Here is a 19,392-nt window from a genome sequence, read left to right as displayed (position 1 = left end):
CCAAGGCAAATAGCGCCTTTGGAAGACTACACAAAAGAGTCTGGAAAAACAACCAACTGAAAAACCTCACAAAGATTAGCGTATACAGAGCCGTTGTCATACCCACACTCCTGTTCGGCTCTGAATCATGGGTCCTCTACCGGCATCACCTACGGCTCCTAGAACGCTTCCACCAGCATTGTCTCCGCTCCATCCTCAACATTCTTTGGAGCTACTTCATCTCTAACATCGGAGTACTCGAGATGGCAGAGGCCGACAGCATCGAATCCACACTGCTGAAGATCCAACTGCACTGGGTGGGTCACGTCTCCAGAATGGAGGACCATCGCCTTCCCAAGATCGTGTTATATGGCGAGCTCTCCACTGGCCACCGTGACAGAGGTGCACCAAAGAAGAGGTACAAGGACTGCCTAAAGAAATCTCTTGATGCCTGCCACATTGACCACCACCAGTGGGGTGATATCGCCTCAAACCGTGCATCTTGGCGCCTCTCAGTTCGGCGGGGAGCAACCTCCTTTGAAGAAGACCGCAGAGCCCACCTCACTGACAAAAGGCAAAGGAGGAAAAACCCAACACCCAACCCCAACCAACCAATTTTTCCCTGCAACCACTGCAACCGTGTCTGCCTGTCCCGCATCGGACTTGTCAGCCACAAACAAGCCTGCAGCTGACGTGGACATTACCCCTCCATAAATCTTCGTCCGCGAAGCCAAGCCAAAGAGAAAAGAGAAAGAGAGAAGACAGCAGAGGAACAGGATTTTTAAAATTTTTTTATTACAAAAACTTCAAAATAATTTGCAGACACTTTCATAGGAAAGTGTGCATGTCTTTCAATGAAAATCTTTTATGGTTTTTGCCTTTAGTTTAAATGACCTCGCACTCTACACTCTGAAGATTATGGATTTCAAAGTCACGAGAACAGTGAAGAAATTTTAGGCCAACTCTTCAGTGCAGTCTCTTGTGGCTAAAACATTAAGCACCCTCAGGTGAATGCAACAGTCCTATAATTGCCTGTAGATCTGTTGGTTGTAACCAGGTAGTTATTTACAATTGCTGTTTACATGGCTCTCCTACGTGATGTAACTACTTCCAACTAAGGACTAATCTGTGGTCATCTGTTTCCTTTTTTCTAAGAAATTGCTCTTTACTCTTTGTTCCCACCCATACAAAATATGACAATATTGTACTTGAAGAGCTTTAAGGAAGAAACATACTCGTCATCTTCACGTATTCTCTTCATCGGCTTATTTTCCACCTTAATGGATGGGATGTAATCATCATCTGGCTCGTGTTTTATACGAGGAGGGCTAAAGAGGAGAAGAGAAAGGGATGAGAGAAATTTTAGACAACTTTTATTTATAGAACAGTCTGCCTAAAACTTAAAAAAACCTTGAAAACCAGACCAGATAGTCCATAAAATACATGTCCAAACATGATTGGAACTCAGACACAACATATTCTAACTTAATTTAGTTTATTCTAATACAAGTCCAAGAGCTATAGATTCGAGCAATTAGTAGCATGGTCACTTTTCCAACAAGGAATGTTCAAAAAGATAACTTATATTCCAAATATCTTTTCAATACAAACCAAACTTCCTTTCTTAAAATCAAATGGTTTGACCCTTTACAAGTCAAACTCAACATTCTAGTGATTGGTAGACAGAAGATGATAAACATATTTGACATGACCACAGTCCCTGACCACTCTAAAAACAAGGGTTATTGTGTCTACTGTTCAACAACTGTTACACTTTTCCCCATCCTCATTTCCCACCCATTTGTAACAGCAGCAGGCCTCGAGGTGAGAAACTCAATTCAAAAGCCAATGAGTAAAAGACACACTCCTGTCTGAATAATGGCTGTTGAAGTTTCAGGGAACACTTACCTTGTGAAACCATTCTCCTTCTTTACTTTGTCCCCAGAACCACCACTAGAAGTGTGGATTTTATCCTTTTAAAAAGAAAAATTGGATTAGTAATGCAAGATCCCTTCTGTAGACCATTCTAAATCAAGCATTTCCACTTTTGATCCTGAACTATTGCATTTAGTGACCATCAGTGCTATAGGGCATAGAACCCCTCTCTCATCCTCATGGGTATGTTTTGTGCTTTCGGCAACACGTACAACAAATCCAATGAATGACCTTTCCATATTTTAAAAAACATATGAACTAAATGCATTTTATTTATCGTCTCAGAAAACAATCTCTCGCAAATGATCAGTTCTTTAAATTTTCACTCAGAAAATTTTTCTAAATTCCCCACTTCCTTTTTCAAAAAGTCTGCATTCTCCTCATCTTTTGGTTTACTCTTCAGGAAATCATGCCACCGTTTCTTTTTGCACAGCTTTGTCCATTATTATATTTAGTAATTCTTGGCCTCATTGTGGACCTCTTAATAAAGAGGTTCAGAGAGGCTCAGGCTACAAAGCTGAGCCCGTGAAATTTTGAAAATATAGCATGCAACTGGATGACCAGAGAATGAACGAGTGTTAAAATTCGGCTAAGCGGGTAAGCAAAGAGAGATTTGACGTGCTATGCGTACAATGGATCCAATTTCTAACTTCAAATATTGCTGCGTTACCTTTGGGGAAGAAAAGTATCTGCAAGGTCAAAATAAATGACAACTGGATATAGGGCAGTTCACTTTAACTCAAATACCTTTTCTTCCTTTCTTTTCTCCTTGTCCTTGTGTTTGTGTTTGTCAGAGCTTCCATCTCTGTGTTTTAATTTGTCTTTTTCCCTTTCTTTATCTTTGTGTTTCTTTTCAGACGAATCCTTGTGCTCACTACAAAAACAGAGAGAGTGATGTTACAGAGCCCACAATATTTGCATGCTACATGGAGTACATCATTTTTTGCCAACATGCTTCCATTTCTCTTTCACTGGTGAATGTTATAATCGTGACAATGTATAAAGGCATTGAAAGTCTTATGTAAAGCAGACAATATATTTAAGTTACCACAAAGAGAAAAGCGATATAAAAGAAAGGCAGTTGCTTGGCTAATAGTACAAAAAAGGTCAAATAGGTTTTTAATGTGTCTTGAAGTGATAGGGTAATCAGATGTAACAAGATATGGGCCCAGATCTTCACCAGTGCTAAATTTAGTTACCCAACTTTTAGAACAACTGTGGTTCAATTATAAAACTCACCAATATCCAAATTTTATAATTATTTGTATTTGACATACCAAGAGAATGTATTTCTCCTTTACTTAAAGGAGAAAACATTTAATCGTGTATGGAAAGCAAACTTCATGGGCTAAGTAAACAAAAAAAATTAATGGAGGCACAACTTGGAAATAATATGAAAATTGATAGCAAGTACAATTTTTTTAAAATTGGAAATATTACAGCCCTTCATCTACTTTGATAATCTACCTTTCTTAAAATTTACTGGTTATAAAACTGTTTATCGAAGCATGGAAATCCATTTTGTACCTTCTGAGGTAGTGAGGCTAGAAACAGCACTAGGGTGGCCAGATGTCTGGATTTAGGTTGGACAGTCTGGTTTTTGAGGACACTGTCCTCCATCCATCGCCCCCTCGAGCCGGACGTTCATTTGCTGGTGAAAACCCTACATCCCCAAATGGAAGACAAATAAGGGTCAGAATCCAGCAAAAGGGCAAGGGAGGGGCCAGGGGCACAGGCTTACCTGTAAATTTGCAGCTTCCCGGGGTCCGAAAGCTCTGCGCAGCCATGTTTCTTTTACCGTGCATGTGCCAGCTGGCACTCAAGCATATGCGATGGATTTGAGTACTGGGCCCAGCCGGCACATGTACAGTGAGATCGTACGCAGACCTGGGGGTGGCACGAATGATCTTCACTTATGCATTGGTTTAGTTGGCATCGAGCAGAATGCTGAGTAGTGGCGAGCTTTATTCTTTGAAGGAGGGCGAGTAACTCAGTTTAGATTCAATATTTTTTTTAAATTAAAATTTCTATTAAGTATTTCTCATTAAACATTTCAAAAGAGAAACACATGAGAAAAACAAGACTTTTATCAGTATTTGCAGATGCGAATTATGTTAATAGGAAAATTTAAAATGTGACCACGGCAAGTATATGTTTGATAGAACTGCTTGGAAGCATACTATTCAGATAATGGTAGTAAAATTATTTCAAGTGTATGTGTATACAAAGGTCTGTCAAATCTTAAAGCATACTCGACTTCATACATTAAAACTTTAAATTAGGAAAAGGAAGGAGGGATAACGATATCGGAGGAAGAATGGAAAATAATATGGAGGTATCAATGGAAGTATACCAGTTCACAGAAATGGAGAGTTTAGATGGAAAAACCCGAGAAGATACTTTATTACACCCTCTCCGAAATCCCGTTATGATAGTAACCTCCTTGTTTGGTGGAAAAATTCTGTAAATCAAAATGGAAACTATTTTTTTGGGACTGCCCAGTTATCGAGTTATTGGAGTGGGATACATAATGACCTACAAGACATTTTTAAAAGTGAAATATCCTTTTTTTTCTTTTTTAATTTTTATTTGGCTTAACTTGGCAAATATAGGTTTAACATTGATATTATAGATTAATTTAATTACACACACACATACATACTTGTATGTACATGAGATGACTGGTTATAGGTTTTCCCAAAATTTTGTATACAAGTTCCTATGTTAAACTCAATAAAATATTTAAAAAAGAAAAAGTACTAAGTCCATATATTTTGGGTTATATACCTTAAGAATGGTTGAAAAGAGATAATTTTTTTTTAATGAATATACTGCTGGTGGCTGGTAAAAAGACTCCCACCAGAAAATGGTTCACAGGAGAGAGAGCCCAACTTTAAACACATGGTTGGAAATTATAACAGACATTTATAAAATAGAGAAGATAACAACATCTGATCATCATAAGTTGGACCAATTTGATTCATACTAGGAAAAATAGTTTTAACTACAAGACATTTCATGAGCGTGACCTTATTCTTACAAATCAATGATTATGTTGTTTAAAAACATCACTCCCTAGTTATATATAGTTTTCTCTTTTTTCTTGTTCTATCTTTCTTCTCTCTACAAGTGTATACCCTCATAAATGTTATGTGGAAAACTGCGGCAAATATATATATATTTATTTAATCGGAGATGCATCTTATGGAAATGTTCATTTAAACTTCAATGAATTTTTTTTTAAACTTGCATTACGTTAATGCAGTGGACAGTGGAGGTGTGGAGAGTTGGAGACAGAGTGGTTGATTTTTTTTGTTCCGAGTTTTCTGATGCTGTGTTCCCTCGAAGCTGTGCTTGTTTTGTGTGCACCTATGCATGCACAAATGTGTAGTGCGCACAGCACTCCCACATGGACCTGCTCACTGGCCTCCATTTTGGATATTTGGAAATAGCCAACCTAAACAGCACCCAGTAATAAATTTGCAAGTCTGACCTGCCAGACAATACATTTCACCCATCTGCTTTAAGAAAAAGCCAACAAAAGACAAATTCATTACATAAAACTGCAGAGTTTGATTTTAACATATTCTTCTCGACTTAGTCATTAAGGCGTTAATGCAATGTCTCTACAGACAAGGCCTAACTAGAAGTGCACAGTGAAGCTCAAATATAGGCCTCAGGCTGCTGTCACTTTATTTCACAAAGGCAGCTAAAGACTTTGACTTCACTGCCTGTTGCCAGCTTCCTCACATTTTTGCCAACAATCCATCTAGTTAGAAAAACAGTGCCTCATTTACACCACCATCCTCCCAAAATCCACGTTGCTGTCCTCACAGACTGCTGTCTGCCCATCAAACCTACATCCTGGAGAAAATAAACAGTCATTCAGAAACCTGAAAAACATGACTCTAGGAAAGTAAAAGCCACGCAAATGAAAAAAATCTATACCTCTAATTTGGCATCTACATACATTCCGTACAACCTCAATTACCCTCCTTGGAAAAAAAATATGTTGACTAAGGATAAATAATTTAGCTTTCCTTTAAAACTGTTTACATATGCCTTTTATATATATATATATATATATATATATATATATATATATATAATTTTCAAAAACTTTCCAACTTTCCTGACTTGGCAAGAAGTCACTTTGTGTTTCTCATACCCAGCCAATGCAGGATCTCCAGTGGAGGTCTTGCAGCAATAGATGGTCAAAACCCAAGCAGGAATCCAAGAAACCAGGGGAAGTAGTTGAAGAGAATAGTGGAAAGAAAGAACATCTGCAGCAAAACAGAGTATTCTAAAAATCTTAAGGTAGAAGAGATGCCAAGAAATTAAAATCATTAGTTGATAATAGTAAAAGGAATATCAAGTTAAAAGCAAAATCATTAAAGCCAATTAAACAAAAAGTGGTGGCAACTGAAGAATCTAGAAACCAGGGAAGAAACAATCGAGCCAAAATTATTCTCCAGGGAGCTATCGAGTGTAAAGGATGATCAAGGATTGCAGAGTGGTTAATGCAAAGCTGCTTGGATGTGGAATGAGATGTACAACCCATAGCAAAATAATTTATTTCAAAGGTCTACTAAAAAGCTGAAGAAATGAAAATCCTGACAAATTTTCCCAGAAGGCAATTTCTATAAAACTACTGATTGGTAGATTGTTACATCCAAAATACAAAAATGATATGCATGAAAATTTCTTACAGTAACGGTATCACTATGTTTTATTAAAAGAGTCAGAAGTAGTCTAGATAATTGTATGGCAGCTAGTTCAAAGTGCATGGAATTAGTATTTTTATCCATGAGTACCCAATGTTGAAAATAGTAAAAGGGAGATTAGAGAAGAACTAAACCAAACAAGTTTTTTTTTTAAAGTTCTTTTTAATCACACAAATTGAGGGTAAAAGAAATGCAATGGATAGGGAGCATATAGGCTGATGAAACTTTTGGCCAAGAAGCTAATACAGTAAAGTGAGAGGTTTAAGTTGTATTAAAATATCTAAAGAGCAAATTAATTAAAAGTGTTTTTGCACCAACAAGAGGTAGAAGGGGGAAAACAGTCAGATGGAACTCAGAATCAGTAAATGCAAGGCAGTGAACCGTGGTGACAACTACCTTAAATGAAGAAAGACTAATGACATGAAGGAACAGACAAGACATTAAAAGTTATCAGATGTTGCTAAGAAGTCACGGGCTAAACATGTGGGACACTGGGGATGAAGGCTTGGGGAAGCACATGTCAGAGTGATTCACAGAAGTTTTGACTAATACCAGCTCCCATGGCTGGTATTAGAACAGCAAAACTAGAGATGCTGGAAATTTAAGATAAAAGCAGAAAAGGCTAGAAATACTCAACAGATCAGGCAGCACGTATTGGCAGAATAAATGAGAAAACATTTCAGACTGATGCTCTTCCTGTTTGATCTACAGAACATTTCTAGTATCTTCAATTCTGAATGGTCGTTTTTAACATCTAATTAGATACCACATGATACAAAAGCGAACCAATCTTAAAGAGATGAAAATTATACAAGAGATATGTGGAAATTAAAGAAATGTTCTTTAAAAAAACTAAGTGAAGTAACCTATAATGCATGAAAATTGTATTAAAATTTTTTAAATCTTGTAGCATTAATATCAAATTTTAGAAGCCAAATATTACTACATTGTGTGTGACATGGTGGAAAAGCTACTAAACTCTTGTCTATCTGAAGGAAAGAGGGATGAGAGAGAGTAAGTATCGTGGAGAGCATACGGACTGGGTGCATCACTGTTTGTATTGGAGGTGCCAATGCACAGAACAGGAAAAGTCGACAGAACTCAGCCAGTACAACCATAGGCGTCAGTCTTTACTCCATTAAGGACATCAACAAGAGCCGGTGTCTCAAGAAAGCAGCCTCTATCCTCAAGGACTCTCACCTTCTCACTGCTACCATCAGGAAGGAGGAACAAGAGCCTGAAGACCAATGATACAGAAACATCCTCTACCCCCTCTGCCATCAGATTTCAGAATGAACCACAGACACTAACTCATATTCTCTTCTTTTGCACTCATTTATTTACTTGAAAAAATTTAATTTATAGCAATTTTCCAGCTTAATGTTGTCACAAAACAATGGAATTTGAGATCTTGTGGTTTGCTCCATCCTTTTTTAAGATCGTGTCAAGATCTCAGTCTCAAGTGATAATATTTATACTAGATTTTTACCATGCATGACTAAGTCCTCATTCAAGGAAGACATAATTCAGCTACAAATTCTTGGAACCATCTTTTCACAAAGCAGAGGAAGTCAGTTTAAATGACTGAAACCAACAGATGCAGCTGAAACACCAAGAACTATACATGCAGCAGGGAATCGGACAATACAATCCTGTGAATCAGTGGTGTAGCTTTGGGGGTGGGGGGCACAGGGCATATTCTTCACAAGTGGTGCCTTTTCAACAGTTTCCTTATGTGATAAAGCCAAACCTCTTTTTTTCAAAATTGATTTTTAAAAACCTTATCACATGGCCTTTCTGGATTCATTCATTATTTTATTCAACCAACTCCCGGTGTTTTGTTTGTGCTCAGTTTCCTGTGATGTGCTGGTGGCCACTGGCAACCTGGCATCTGGGGAGCCAAAACAAACCGTGAAATCATCACCTCCTCTCTGACGCTGGATGATTCTATGGAACTTCATCTTTTTCATGTCACAAGGTACAACCTCAGATATATGCAAGTTTCATACATAATGACACTATTACTGAAACATGAAATTAATGAATGTAGAATATAATTATGTATATTATAGCTAGGTAATGAAATATTTTACATCATGTAAGAGAAATGATTGTGTGTTTACAAGCCAAAACATTTCAGCACCTGTAGCCTAGCCAATGCACTTTCCTTGCTCTGCTACCATGGGTGCATTCATCTTACATTTGGTACTGTAGTCCTAGATTGTTTTTCTTATAAGGATTGCCATGGAGAAAAAACACTATGAAACTATGTACTTCCTTTAAAACTGTATCTTCTTGTGTTTTGATATTATATACAAAAATTGTATGATGAATTTAAAATTATTTGGCATACATCATGGCACTGTTGTTAACACTCCCTCCAACTTTAGAATCTGGCTACGCCCCTTTAATGCTATGAACAGACTCAATGTTGACCTCCCATTTAACAGTAAATGCTACCTCCCCAAACTCCAGGATGCAGATTTTTAAAAATTAAACCCCCCCCTCCCCAATATAACACCATTAAAACTGACATCAGCACACTTGGCTGCTGGTACGGTTGAAGCTGACAAAGAATGCACCAGATGGAATGTGGGAAAATTTAATTTATAAAAAAAGTTTGCATTGGGACAGATTTATTTTGAATTTAATATTTACATTAAACATACCTCTTGTTTTGCACTAAAACAAGTACAGTAAAATCTTAGCTATTCATAATTCTAACGGGCAAAAAACATTGTGGAAAATAAATAGGTTAAAAAAAAAGGAAGCTTAAAATTGATGCCCTTAGCAGCTAGTTCACCAATCCACACAAAGTGTCGGATACCTAGGTTTCAATAAACCAAGAATAAATTAGCAGTTTAGTTTTTACTAGGTCTAATTCCTTACAACGTACTGTACAAGTTTCTATACAAATGGAAGAGACAGGCTCTGTACACTATTAGCTACTAACCTGAAGATAGCGTATATACAAAAATACACCCAAAATCAACTCCACTAAGGAGATCGAGAAGTACAAATACCACTTCCAAAACAAGCCTCTTTTCACTTCCAGTAATACAATGCAGTCAAAGGTTCATCAATGACTGAAAACCCATCTAATCTAATAGGATTCTTTACTGAATATGGTCAACTGTGTTTGCAGTGAATAATCATCAAGGCTTAGGAGAATGAGAAAGAAACCAAACTAACAAAAATACCAACACCATACAGACCTATGTGATACCGAACAAAATTTTTTCTTCCCAGTATTCTAGCTTTCTCCAAAAGAATGTAATAGCCCAGTACTCTGTAAATCAATGTTTAATTTGTTCTGGTGCATTGGTAACTAAAACTCAAATACTTGTCAAAAACAAATTGTTTTAAAGTAAATTTTAAATTAAATTTATACTTGCAGCACAGTAACAGGCCCTTTCAGCTCACGAGCCCGCCCCATCAAATACACCCAAATGACCTACATCCCCAATATGTTTTTGAGTAGTGGGAAGGAAACCCATGCAGACATGGGGAGAATGTCTTATATCCTTAGACAATGCAGGATTCAAACACTAGTCCTGGTTGCTGGAACAGCATTATGCTAACTGTGCCACCCAAATAAAACCACCATCTTATGCAGGTTTAACATGCTCCAAAGAGATATTAACTGACCTTCATGCAGGTGTTGTGTCTTTGAGCTATCCTGGCAATTAAACTTTATGTGACACAAAAAATAGAAGGAATGTTTCACTTATTGGGGAAAAAGCCAACGTCCGCTTGGTAGGTTTGGAGACAGAGGGCAGATTGATAGGGATGGAGACTTCTTCCCTTGAATTATATCAATGAGCTGACTGGCTGAAGGGGTACCAGGTATCGGAACGAGGATGCGAGGGGGTGCCGAAGGTGCTGGAGGCTTCCTGATCATGTCGGAGGTTTACACCTGGAGCTCAGGCTGGTGGTGGTTTAGACTGAAGGCTGTATGAACGCTGGGGATGGACAGTCAGTGACTCTGCGGGGACTCTCTTTTGCTTCTGTTTCTCTGACTGTAAGGTGTGCCGGGCAATTTCTGCTGATAGCGATCTTTGTCTGCCTTATGGTAGAGTAAATGAAATTTTGTGTAATACCTCATCTTCTCTTTTATAACATGACAATAATCTTGAATTACAAATGATTTAAAAATATCCAAAACAGAAGTTAAATTCCACAGGTTTAAATAGGTCTTAATCGTTAGTCCAAGCCTCAAGATTACGTCTGGTAATTTAGCCAGGGCACCACCTCCATGACCACCGTCATTTGTCAAAAAGAATTATGTTAAAAATGGCTATACCCAAGTGAGCCTCTTTAATTTAAAGAGAGGAAATTAGTGAGATCATCCATGCTAAAGTATTGGCAGAGTTCTCAACAAAATGAAAATGAGCCAGAGCCAATCCTGCTTCTCTGACCAAGGACACTTCCGTGGAACAAAATGAGCATGGAGGATGCATAAAGAAATAAATGTGTGAATAACAGGGAGTGCAAGACTCATTTGTGTTGTGGTGTTTAAACCACAAATGACGACCAAAATGGAGAGAAATCCTATACATGGCAAATTTGCACATTAGCAGAGGGCAATACATATAGTCTCCCTTGCCATAACTTGGCAAACAGTTGTAAAATTTAAGCAGGCTTTTGCTCATCTCAGACTAAACAATCCAAGTAGCTTCCCCCCCCCCCCCCCCCCCCCCCCCCCCGCCAACACCCCCATTAAGAATTCTGGGAAATTTCAATTTTCTGAGGAAAATCTTTAAATGCTTGCTCAGACCCCTCTTACACAAGATAATAACAATTAGCATTTCCAAAGAGATCTTGTAGGCCATGCAACCCCTAAGCTTTTGTTAATTTACCCAGCCTTTGTAGCCCTTGGGTGGAACAAGTTTAAAAATATGCACTGCACCTCCTCTGACAAAATAATTCCCGCAATTATATCTGATTTCCCTTTCTCAAAAATACAATAGATATGCTTTTATATGGGTTCTCCTGCAAAGAAAATTGTATACACAGTAATAAAATGGCTTACTACACCCACACATGAAGGTATTTTATTGAGTGGAATCAGAAAAATCCAACCCCAACTGTTTAACACAACAATCAATCCCACACAACAGACTATGAGATTTATAGAGAGAAGGATTTCAATAGTTTATTCCAAGCCCTCTTTTGTGCCCACAACTCTGCTCTTCTGACGCCATAAAGGGAGTATCAGAGAAGACAACCTTCTCTGCCAATTAGTGGAAACAACAGTAAGATTGCTGGTTTGAAATTAGAAATGTATTAATATCCATCATGGCCAAGGGAATTTACAGAAGTGGGGATGTACATTCCCTACATTCTACATTTAGCCAGAAGGGGACAAAATGACATTTGAATTGGATTGTTTATAGCCAAATGTTTCAAGGTAGAGCCAAAAACATTGTTTAACATGCAAGCCCTGGAAGTCAATTCTTATTTAAATATCGAAGGTAGTGCAACAATAAGTGCAAATGTTACATTAGAAGAGAGTGCAGGGTATAGTGATACAGATAAGGTGTCCTCTGATCATTTGGGAGCTTTCAAGACTAAAAGCACATTAGTGATTAGTAACCCTGGGGGCAACATGAATGGCAATGGTACTATGTAGAATAATTATGACAAACATAATAAAATGGTGGCGATGTCACTGGTGCAGACCAGAGGAGAGCAGGTAGCAGAGACACAGGACACAGCGCTCCCTGCAGAGTCCTTCTGTCGACAGCTCTGTACAGGCTTTAAATGGCCTGTTAAAGGAATTGACGTTTTATTTAAAATCCTAAAACTACAGGGTCTGGGCCCAAGAAGGCAGCCATGAGGGATTGCAGACTCTGGGGTAGCAGGGTACAGGTAACAGGAAGAGCACCCCTCCACCCCCCCCCCCCCCAAACTGAGAAGGAGAAGCAGAGGAAACAACCCTACAAGACAGTGATTGAACAGTAAGGAGCTCAGCGGTTGAGGGACACACAGTTGGTGAGCCGTTGGGTGACTTGTGGTGAGGAACCCACAGGTAGTAAGTGACTTGAGGTCAAATGACTCACTCCAGACTACGGGGAGACCAGCTTATAAGTATCAGGTATTGGAACCGGGATTCAAAAGGATGCTGAGGGCAAGGAAGGCTCCTAAAGGGCCCTGTATGCCGAAGGCTTCCTCAGGGTGTTGGAAGTTTGGATCTGGGCTCGGGTTACCAATGGGTTGAACTGAAACGGAGTCCTGTGCGACTGCAGGGGTGCTGTAGGCAAATCCAGACATTCGGTGAGGTGTGACTCTGGTGGACTCTCTTTTGCTTCACTTTCTCTGACTGCAAGAGGTGCTGGGCAATGTTAATGGCGAACCTTTGTCAGCCACAGGCAGTTTTAATAAACATTCCTGTTTATTACATGACAATAAATAGTATCTGATTTTACAGTAATTAAACAAATACAGGAATAACACTAAGAATGTGCAAAGACATTGTTTACAAAAAATAGATACAAAGGAAAGCAGTGCAAAGTTTATTTTTGGAAAAAATGTTGGGATCACTAATCACTAGACAACAATTTTTCCCCCCCAAAATGCATTCTTTCTAAAGGCACAAAGACTATTTCAGATTTGCTGTATCACATGGGAAGTTGGAGAAACATTAAATTAACTTTTATTGAATTTAGCATGCTTAATCACATAATGATGCAGACACATGGCATTAGATCAACTGACCTAAAAAAATTCCACCAATTTTCCTACGTACTCAACATCTGATGTCTCTCGTGTCAGTGTCCAACAATAGTTGGCCAGCATTCATAGATTCCAGTTGCCCTGATACCGCTTTTCATTAGTCACAATGTCCCAGTGAAACTTTTCACCGTGTTCATCACTGACTACACCAAGATCAACAGAGAAGTCCAAGTGCAAATGCATAAAATTAATTTGCTAAAATATATTGTTTTGTATGCTTGAAGTAACTTAAAATATGACAGGAAGTCAAAAACAGGTTCCATCTAAGTAATGGTATATGATAGGAAAATTTTTAAGGCTATTTTCGTGGTCAGTATCCCAAAATCCATAATACAACCAAGTGTTCAGGAAGAAAAATTTTCGTTGTCCAGTGTAATATGAAGAAAGTGACTGGTGGTGCTCTCTCAAGTATTTGGGACTTTCTACCACACAAAGGGATATTTGAAAAAAAAGGGAAAGAGTTTACTTCATAGTTTGAATTTGCTGATCCAGATGATACATGTACTTTAACAGGTTAATGTACACGAACAAAAGGTTACCCAGATCTTCCTTATTGATATCAAGAATAAATCACAGAGCTCATGTTAGGACATGCAAACAAGAGTTCAAGCTTCAAATAAGAACTCCTTGATGGAAGCAGCTGAGAAACTATTGATCTTATAGTCTATTGATAAATAGGAGGCAGAGCAGACCACATTTGAATTTCCCCAAATGATGCACGATTTTGGGTTCTATGTTCACAAAACATACACACCTGTGGGTATCACCCTTCTAATGAAAGACAGCTCAATCTTTTCATTAAAGTACTAGGGCAGCAGCCACATCTGCGGAACATACACTGCCAAAAGATGGCTCTTGCAGTTCAAAGCGAAGTTTTATAACAGCTTAGCTGCTCGTAAACAGCCAAATCACCAAAGGTTTTCGACTCACGAATGGCAAGAAGAGGGTTCTGCTTGTAGTATTTCAGAAGGTAGATGGATGATAGGGAACTGGAAGTCAAGCATCAACAGGAAGCCAATTATAGATTACTGGAAAATATTAATTTGAGCCCTTCTTCCTTTGGCAAGAACCACCATCTGCAGCACATCACTTGAAAATTAACTTACTGGCCACAGGTAAGACATATTTTGGTCTACACCAAAACCTCTGTCTGAATTAATTGCTTATCATTAGTAAAGATTTCCTTCAGAGCTGCTGGTTTGTTAGCACTGGATTAAAAAAAAAAAGTGGGAAAAGTGGACTTCCTAATATATTCAAAATGCCAAATGGTGAAGTTTAACCAGAAGCATAGTGCCATAACCAACAGAGCTGCTGGATTCAATTCTGACTCAGGTGCTGCCTGTGTAGAATTTGAATGTTCACTCTGAATTCCAGGTGGTTCGGTTTCCTCCCCATCCTGCAAACTGATTGGCTACTGTGTGCAGTAGTAGAATCTGTTGATGGGGGGGGGGGGAAAGAAAAATGGGCACTAAATGCAAATGGGTAATTGATGAACTGTCCCACATTGGACTTGTCAGCCACAAACGAGCCTGCAGCTGACGTGGACATTACCCCTCCATAAATCTTCGTCCGCAAAGCCAAGCCAAAGAAGAAAGGTTGTTGGGTCAAAGGGCCTGTTTCGAAGTTGTGTTACTCCACAAGTGATTGAATAATATGAACACAAAAGAAACATTGTGAGATTCCCAATGAAAAAAAAACCCCAAAAAATTGTGATACATTCAAGACTTATTGAAGATTAATGACTAAAGCTATCTTCAAATTACAAATTTTTCAGATCATTCTGGAGTCTGAATGAATACATCATACATGATGATATTAAAGTCCTAAAGACAGGTCAGAGAATTAAAATGTGGCTTTGCCAGTGAAAAGGATTAAATTTACTTTTCAAAAAAGTGGTAAATAACAAAATGATATTTCCCTGATTGAAAGCTCAGCATCGGTAAGATTTAAATCAAACTAACTAGTTACATCAGAAATTAAACAAGATACTTTCCCAACCAGTGCAAGCTTCATATTTAGAAGTCAGTGTTTGTGGTACTCCACAAGTCTTCGTGCAAATTATACAAGAGATCATATACACACATGACCCAAATTCTCAACATATGCTTCCATAGAATAGGAAATGTCAAATTCACCCAACACTGTGTTTTCCAACTGTTTGGGATGCTAGGTTCTGCCTTTAAAACTGGATCAACACCTGTATGTGTACTCAATTCTTTCCTAAAAAGGAAAATGGTGTTGCAGTTAATTGTCTGCTACATGTTTTTTGGGGAGGAAGGGGCCATTTTGTCTCGGAGTGGAATCAGTTCGATTCTGCATCACATAAAATGCACAATTCGCTGCTGCACTTTTAATGGTTCACAAGAAAATGCAGCTTCAATAGCCACAGTTTGTGTTTCCATTCACAAGACTGTTCAAAGGCATGACTGATCAGCTTTCAGTTCTCCACCATGCCTTTACCAAGAGCAAAAATCAAGGTGGGCAAATACAGTCAAATATACCTAGCCCCAGATAAAGCAAGGACTTCGCTGCAACCCGTTCCCTACCGGGTCTGAGCGACTCAGCTCCAAATCAAAATAACTGACATCAGTCCGATTGGAAATTGGAGACATCGTGGACCATGTAGCACAAGTTGTTTCAGTTTTCCCACAAGTAATCAGAATTAGATTCTCTTATAATGCCCTACATGTATGGCATTTGTAGACATTGATTATCAATCCCACTTGACCCAATAGCCAAAAAAAGTTTCTCGGACACAACACACCAGTAAAAGAAAATTTGAAGAATTGGAATACAAATACTGCCTATCAATGTCATGGCAGATGAAGGCCATTTTCAATTAGTACTTACCAGAGAGAGTATCAACAACTCAGAACATGGCCATATTCGCCTGAAGATGCACATTCAACATGTGTTCATAGTCATTTCACTATTTTATCATAACAAAACCTGATCAAATACAGCACACTGTCAAGTTTCAATTCCTGTCCACATTTGAAAACAGCAATTTGCAACACGCCAAAATGCACAAGTGACCAAAGCTACCTGTTGCTATGATTCTTGGAACTGGAGGAGCTGAGCTTCGTTTTCTCACGGTCCTTATCCCGATCCTTTGACTTGTGCTCCTTACGCTTGTGCTCTTTATGTTTGTGTTTTTCTTCACTTTTACTAGACTTATGAGAGTCTATAACATAGTAATAAAAGGAAAAAAATGGTTGTCATTGCTTTGGTTTCCTTATCTTCTTGCTTATCAACAACTTAAGCAATCTCCAAATTCTACAAAAATTAAAAACTCACTTGTTCTTACACTTTCCCATTTTCGGGCATTACAATGTGCATATTTCCAACAAGCACTATTACTGCTGCTACGGTAATCCGTTCATACCATTACCCCTCAACTTCTGATGGTCTCAATTCTTGGCTATCACAAGGATCCATGAGCACTGATTTTGTCACTTCTTAAGCAAGGTTGTTTCCTTTTGTGGTGGGGAAAACTATCAATCCTCAACTCATTTCAAACTAGTGCTAAAAACAAAAAGGAGTTTTAGCCTCTGCCATCACAAGAACCAATAATTAACTTGTGGACTTCCTATAATATTCAGTGAGCCAAAATGGTGTCGTTTTCCAACAGCATAGTGCCGTAGCCAACAGAGCTGCTGGAGTCGATTCTGACCTTAGGTGCTATCTATGTTGAGTTTGAATGTTCACTCTGTGAATGCATGGAATTCCAGGTGGTCCAGTTTCAACCCTCATCTTAGACATGCAAACTGATGAGCTACTTGTGTGCAGAAGAATCTGGGAGACATTGATAGGGATAAAAGAAAAAAAAAGAGCACTCAGCGCAAATGGGTAATTGATGGTGAACAAGGTCATTGGGTCAAACAGGCGGTTTTGAAGTTGTGTAACTCCACAACTGATTGGAATATACGAACACAAGAAACATTTTGAAATTCCAAAGCTCACATTTAAAATTGTTAAAAACAATCTGGAGTCTGTCCTGAATACATCATGCATATGATATTAAAAGCCTAAAGACAGTCAGAGAATTAAAATGTGGCTTCGCTAGTGAGAAGGATTAAATTTAGACTTCTCAAAAACAATAATGCCAGAGAATTAACCTAATGCAATATAGCGAAACACAAAAGGATCCACAACTAAGCCCCAGGAACAGATACAAATCTGAATCATGGCCAACATCTGCAAGTTCTTAGTAGTTAGCACATGTATGGGAGGAGCTTAATCTACGAGATATCAAAGTGGGAAAGCTGGAGGGAAAATTTGAAATGGAAGAGCTAATGAGAGCCAAATGATCGAGCTCATCTAGAATTTTCCTGAGATGGCCACTGCTGCAGTCAGCAAGTGTGATTTTTTAATTGCCTTGCCTTAGGATATTTGTCTGTGAAACGCACAATTGTGTGGCCAAATCAATAAATGCCAGAATTATGACTGGGTTTGTTAAACCTACCCAGATTGGCTCTACAGATTAAAATGTAAAAAAAAAGGTAAAAAGGCAAATACTTCATACCCAGATGGTCTCTATACATTTTTCTGAGATCAGAGACCACTGCTGCACATGTGACCAAAGGATTCCTAGCACTAGAACACTAATAGCAGGCAATATCAGGGACAGTAGCATTTTGTTGCACATTCAGTCTCACTCAAGCAAAAAGGGTTACAAAATAGTGATGAAGTTATAGTGTTCCACTTTGAGCCCCACAAATTTTAAACAAAAATAACATTGGACTTTAGTATTACTGCAATCTGACCTCATTAACCAGCTGCAATTCAACATTGTTGAGCAGGAAAGAAACTGGTTCGCCTTCTGGCCTATTTTGCTGCGTGAATAGGGAAAGGATTTGAAGAGAAGGGCAAATTTAATCATCAAATAAATTCTCACAGAGGTCATAAGCCAATTAAAAAATCATCCTCGACAGATGATGTACAATGCATCCATCAAAAGTTAAATTTATTGATACAAAGCCATCTCTCAAAAGGAGAGCAGGAGGGGTCACAGGTGAGATGTTTCGAAGGGACAAATAAAAAGGTAAAGGAGTAATCGGACTGTGACATGACAACTGACCATGAAATCTGAAAAAAAATTGACTGCACAATGCAAATTTGAAATCACAGACAACAAACCAAAGTACATCAACAGGGTCTAAACAATAACCAGAATGAAAGCCCATTGCTAGGATCTCCATGGTGTCAATTTCATGGAGTGCTGCATGACATTGGAATAAACCTATTGCCAGGACAGATAAGTTCAGTCACTCCTTGCAACCACTGTATGGTTACAGATTAGGAAGGAGTGGAAGGAAAACAAATCATGTTGCCACTGTGTGCACAGCAAAATACTACGAAACAGCTTCTTGAGTACAGAAATTGACCCAAAGATATTAAGTGCAAAATGCACTCCAGTTTTGCCTTTGCAATTTCTATTCATTTTCTGAAGGTCAAGGCTTCAATATACTGTTGGATGTGTATATTCAAAGAGAAAGATGTGGGTTCATAACTCTCGATTTGCATTTTTCCTGGGGGAAAGTGGGAGAAATAAAGCAACGTGAAGGACAGTCTTCTTCACCACCCATTTTTTGGGCATAAAATAAGCAATTTTGCAATTCATAGGAAAGATCCAAAGACATGAAGCCCTCAACTTCTAATGCAAAAACAAATGACTCAGTTTCTCCTGCAAACATGGGATATTGCCATTTCAAGATGATTTAACAATCTGTTTACAATCAGAATGCACTCTTCACAAATAAAAGGTTTTAGTCTCTCTGCTGAGGAGAGCATCGTTCTAATTCAGCCCACTGGAAACAGAACCACATGGAAGTCAGGCAAGGACAGAAATAAAGAGAATTGACCAACATGTAAATGTGCCCGGGATAAGTAAATGAATTCAGGATAGCCACTGGTAGGAAGTTCAGGACACCTGCTGGTGTTAATGGAGTAGTCACTCAGTAGCCTCCAGTATTGGTGAAGAACATTAATTAAAAACAACAGTGAAAACAAACAAAGG

At 38.5% G+C, this 19,392-nt stretch overlaps 1 protein-coding gene across 1 annotated transcript in view; it reads right to left on the bottom strand.

Moving 5' to 3' along the window:
* LOC138735788 (DNA topoisomerase 1-like) overlaps positions 1-19,392 on the bottom strand; it is a 72,280-nt gene that overhangs the window by 44,473 nt on the left and 8,415 nt on the right. Inside the window, exons 3-6 of the mRNA XM_069884213.1 lie at positions 16,419-16,557; positions 2,662-2,788; positions 1,888-1,952; positions 1,215-1,307 (exon numbers count right to left, since the gene is read on the bottom strand). Of these exons, the coding sequence (XP_069740314.1) occupies positions 1,215-1,307; positions 1,888-1,952; positions 2,662-2,788; positions 16,419-16,557 (424 nt within the window). The remainder of the gene's footprint in view (positions 1-1,214; positions 1,308-1,887; positions 1,953-2,661; positions 2,789-16,418; positions 16,558-19,392) is intronic.

Source organism: Narcine bancroftii, chromosome 6 (assembly GCF_036971445.1).
Source record: "Narcine bancroftii isolate sNarBan1 chromosome 6, sNarBan1.hap1, whole genome shotgun sequence".
In the NCBI taxonomy this organism is placed as follows: Eukaryota; Metazoa; Chordata; class Chondrichthyes; order Torpediniformes; family Narcinidae; genus Narcine; species Narcine bancroftii.
Note: the sequence above shows the minus strand (reverse complement) of the source record. Positions and strands in the feature narration are given on the sequence as shown.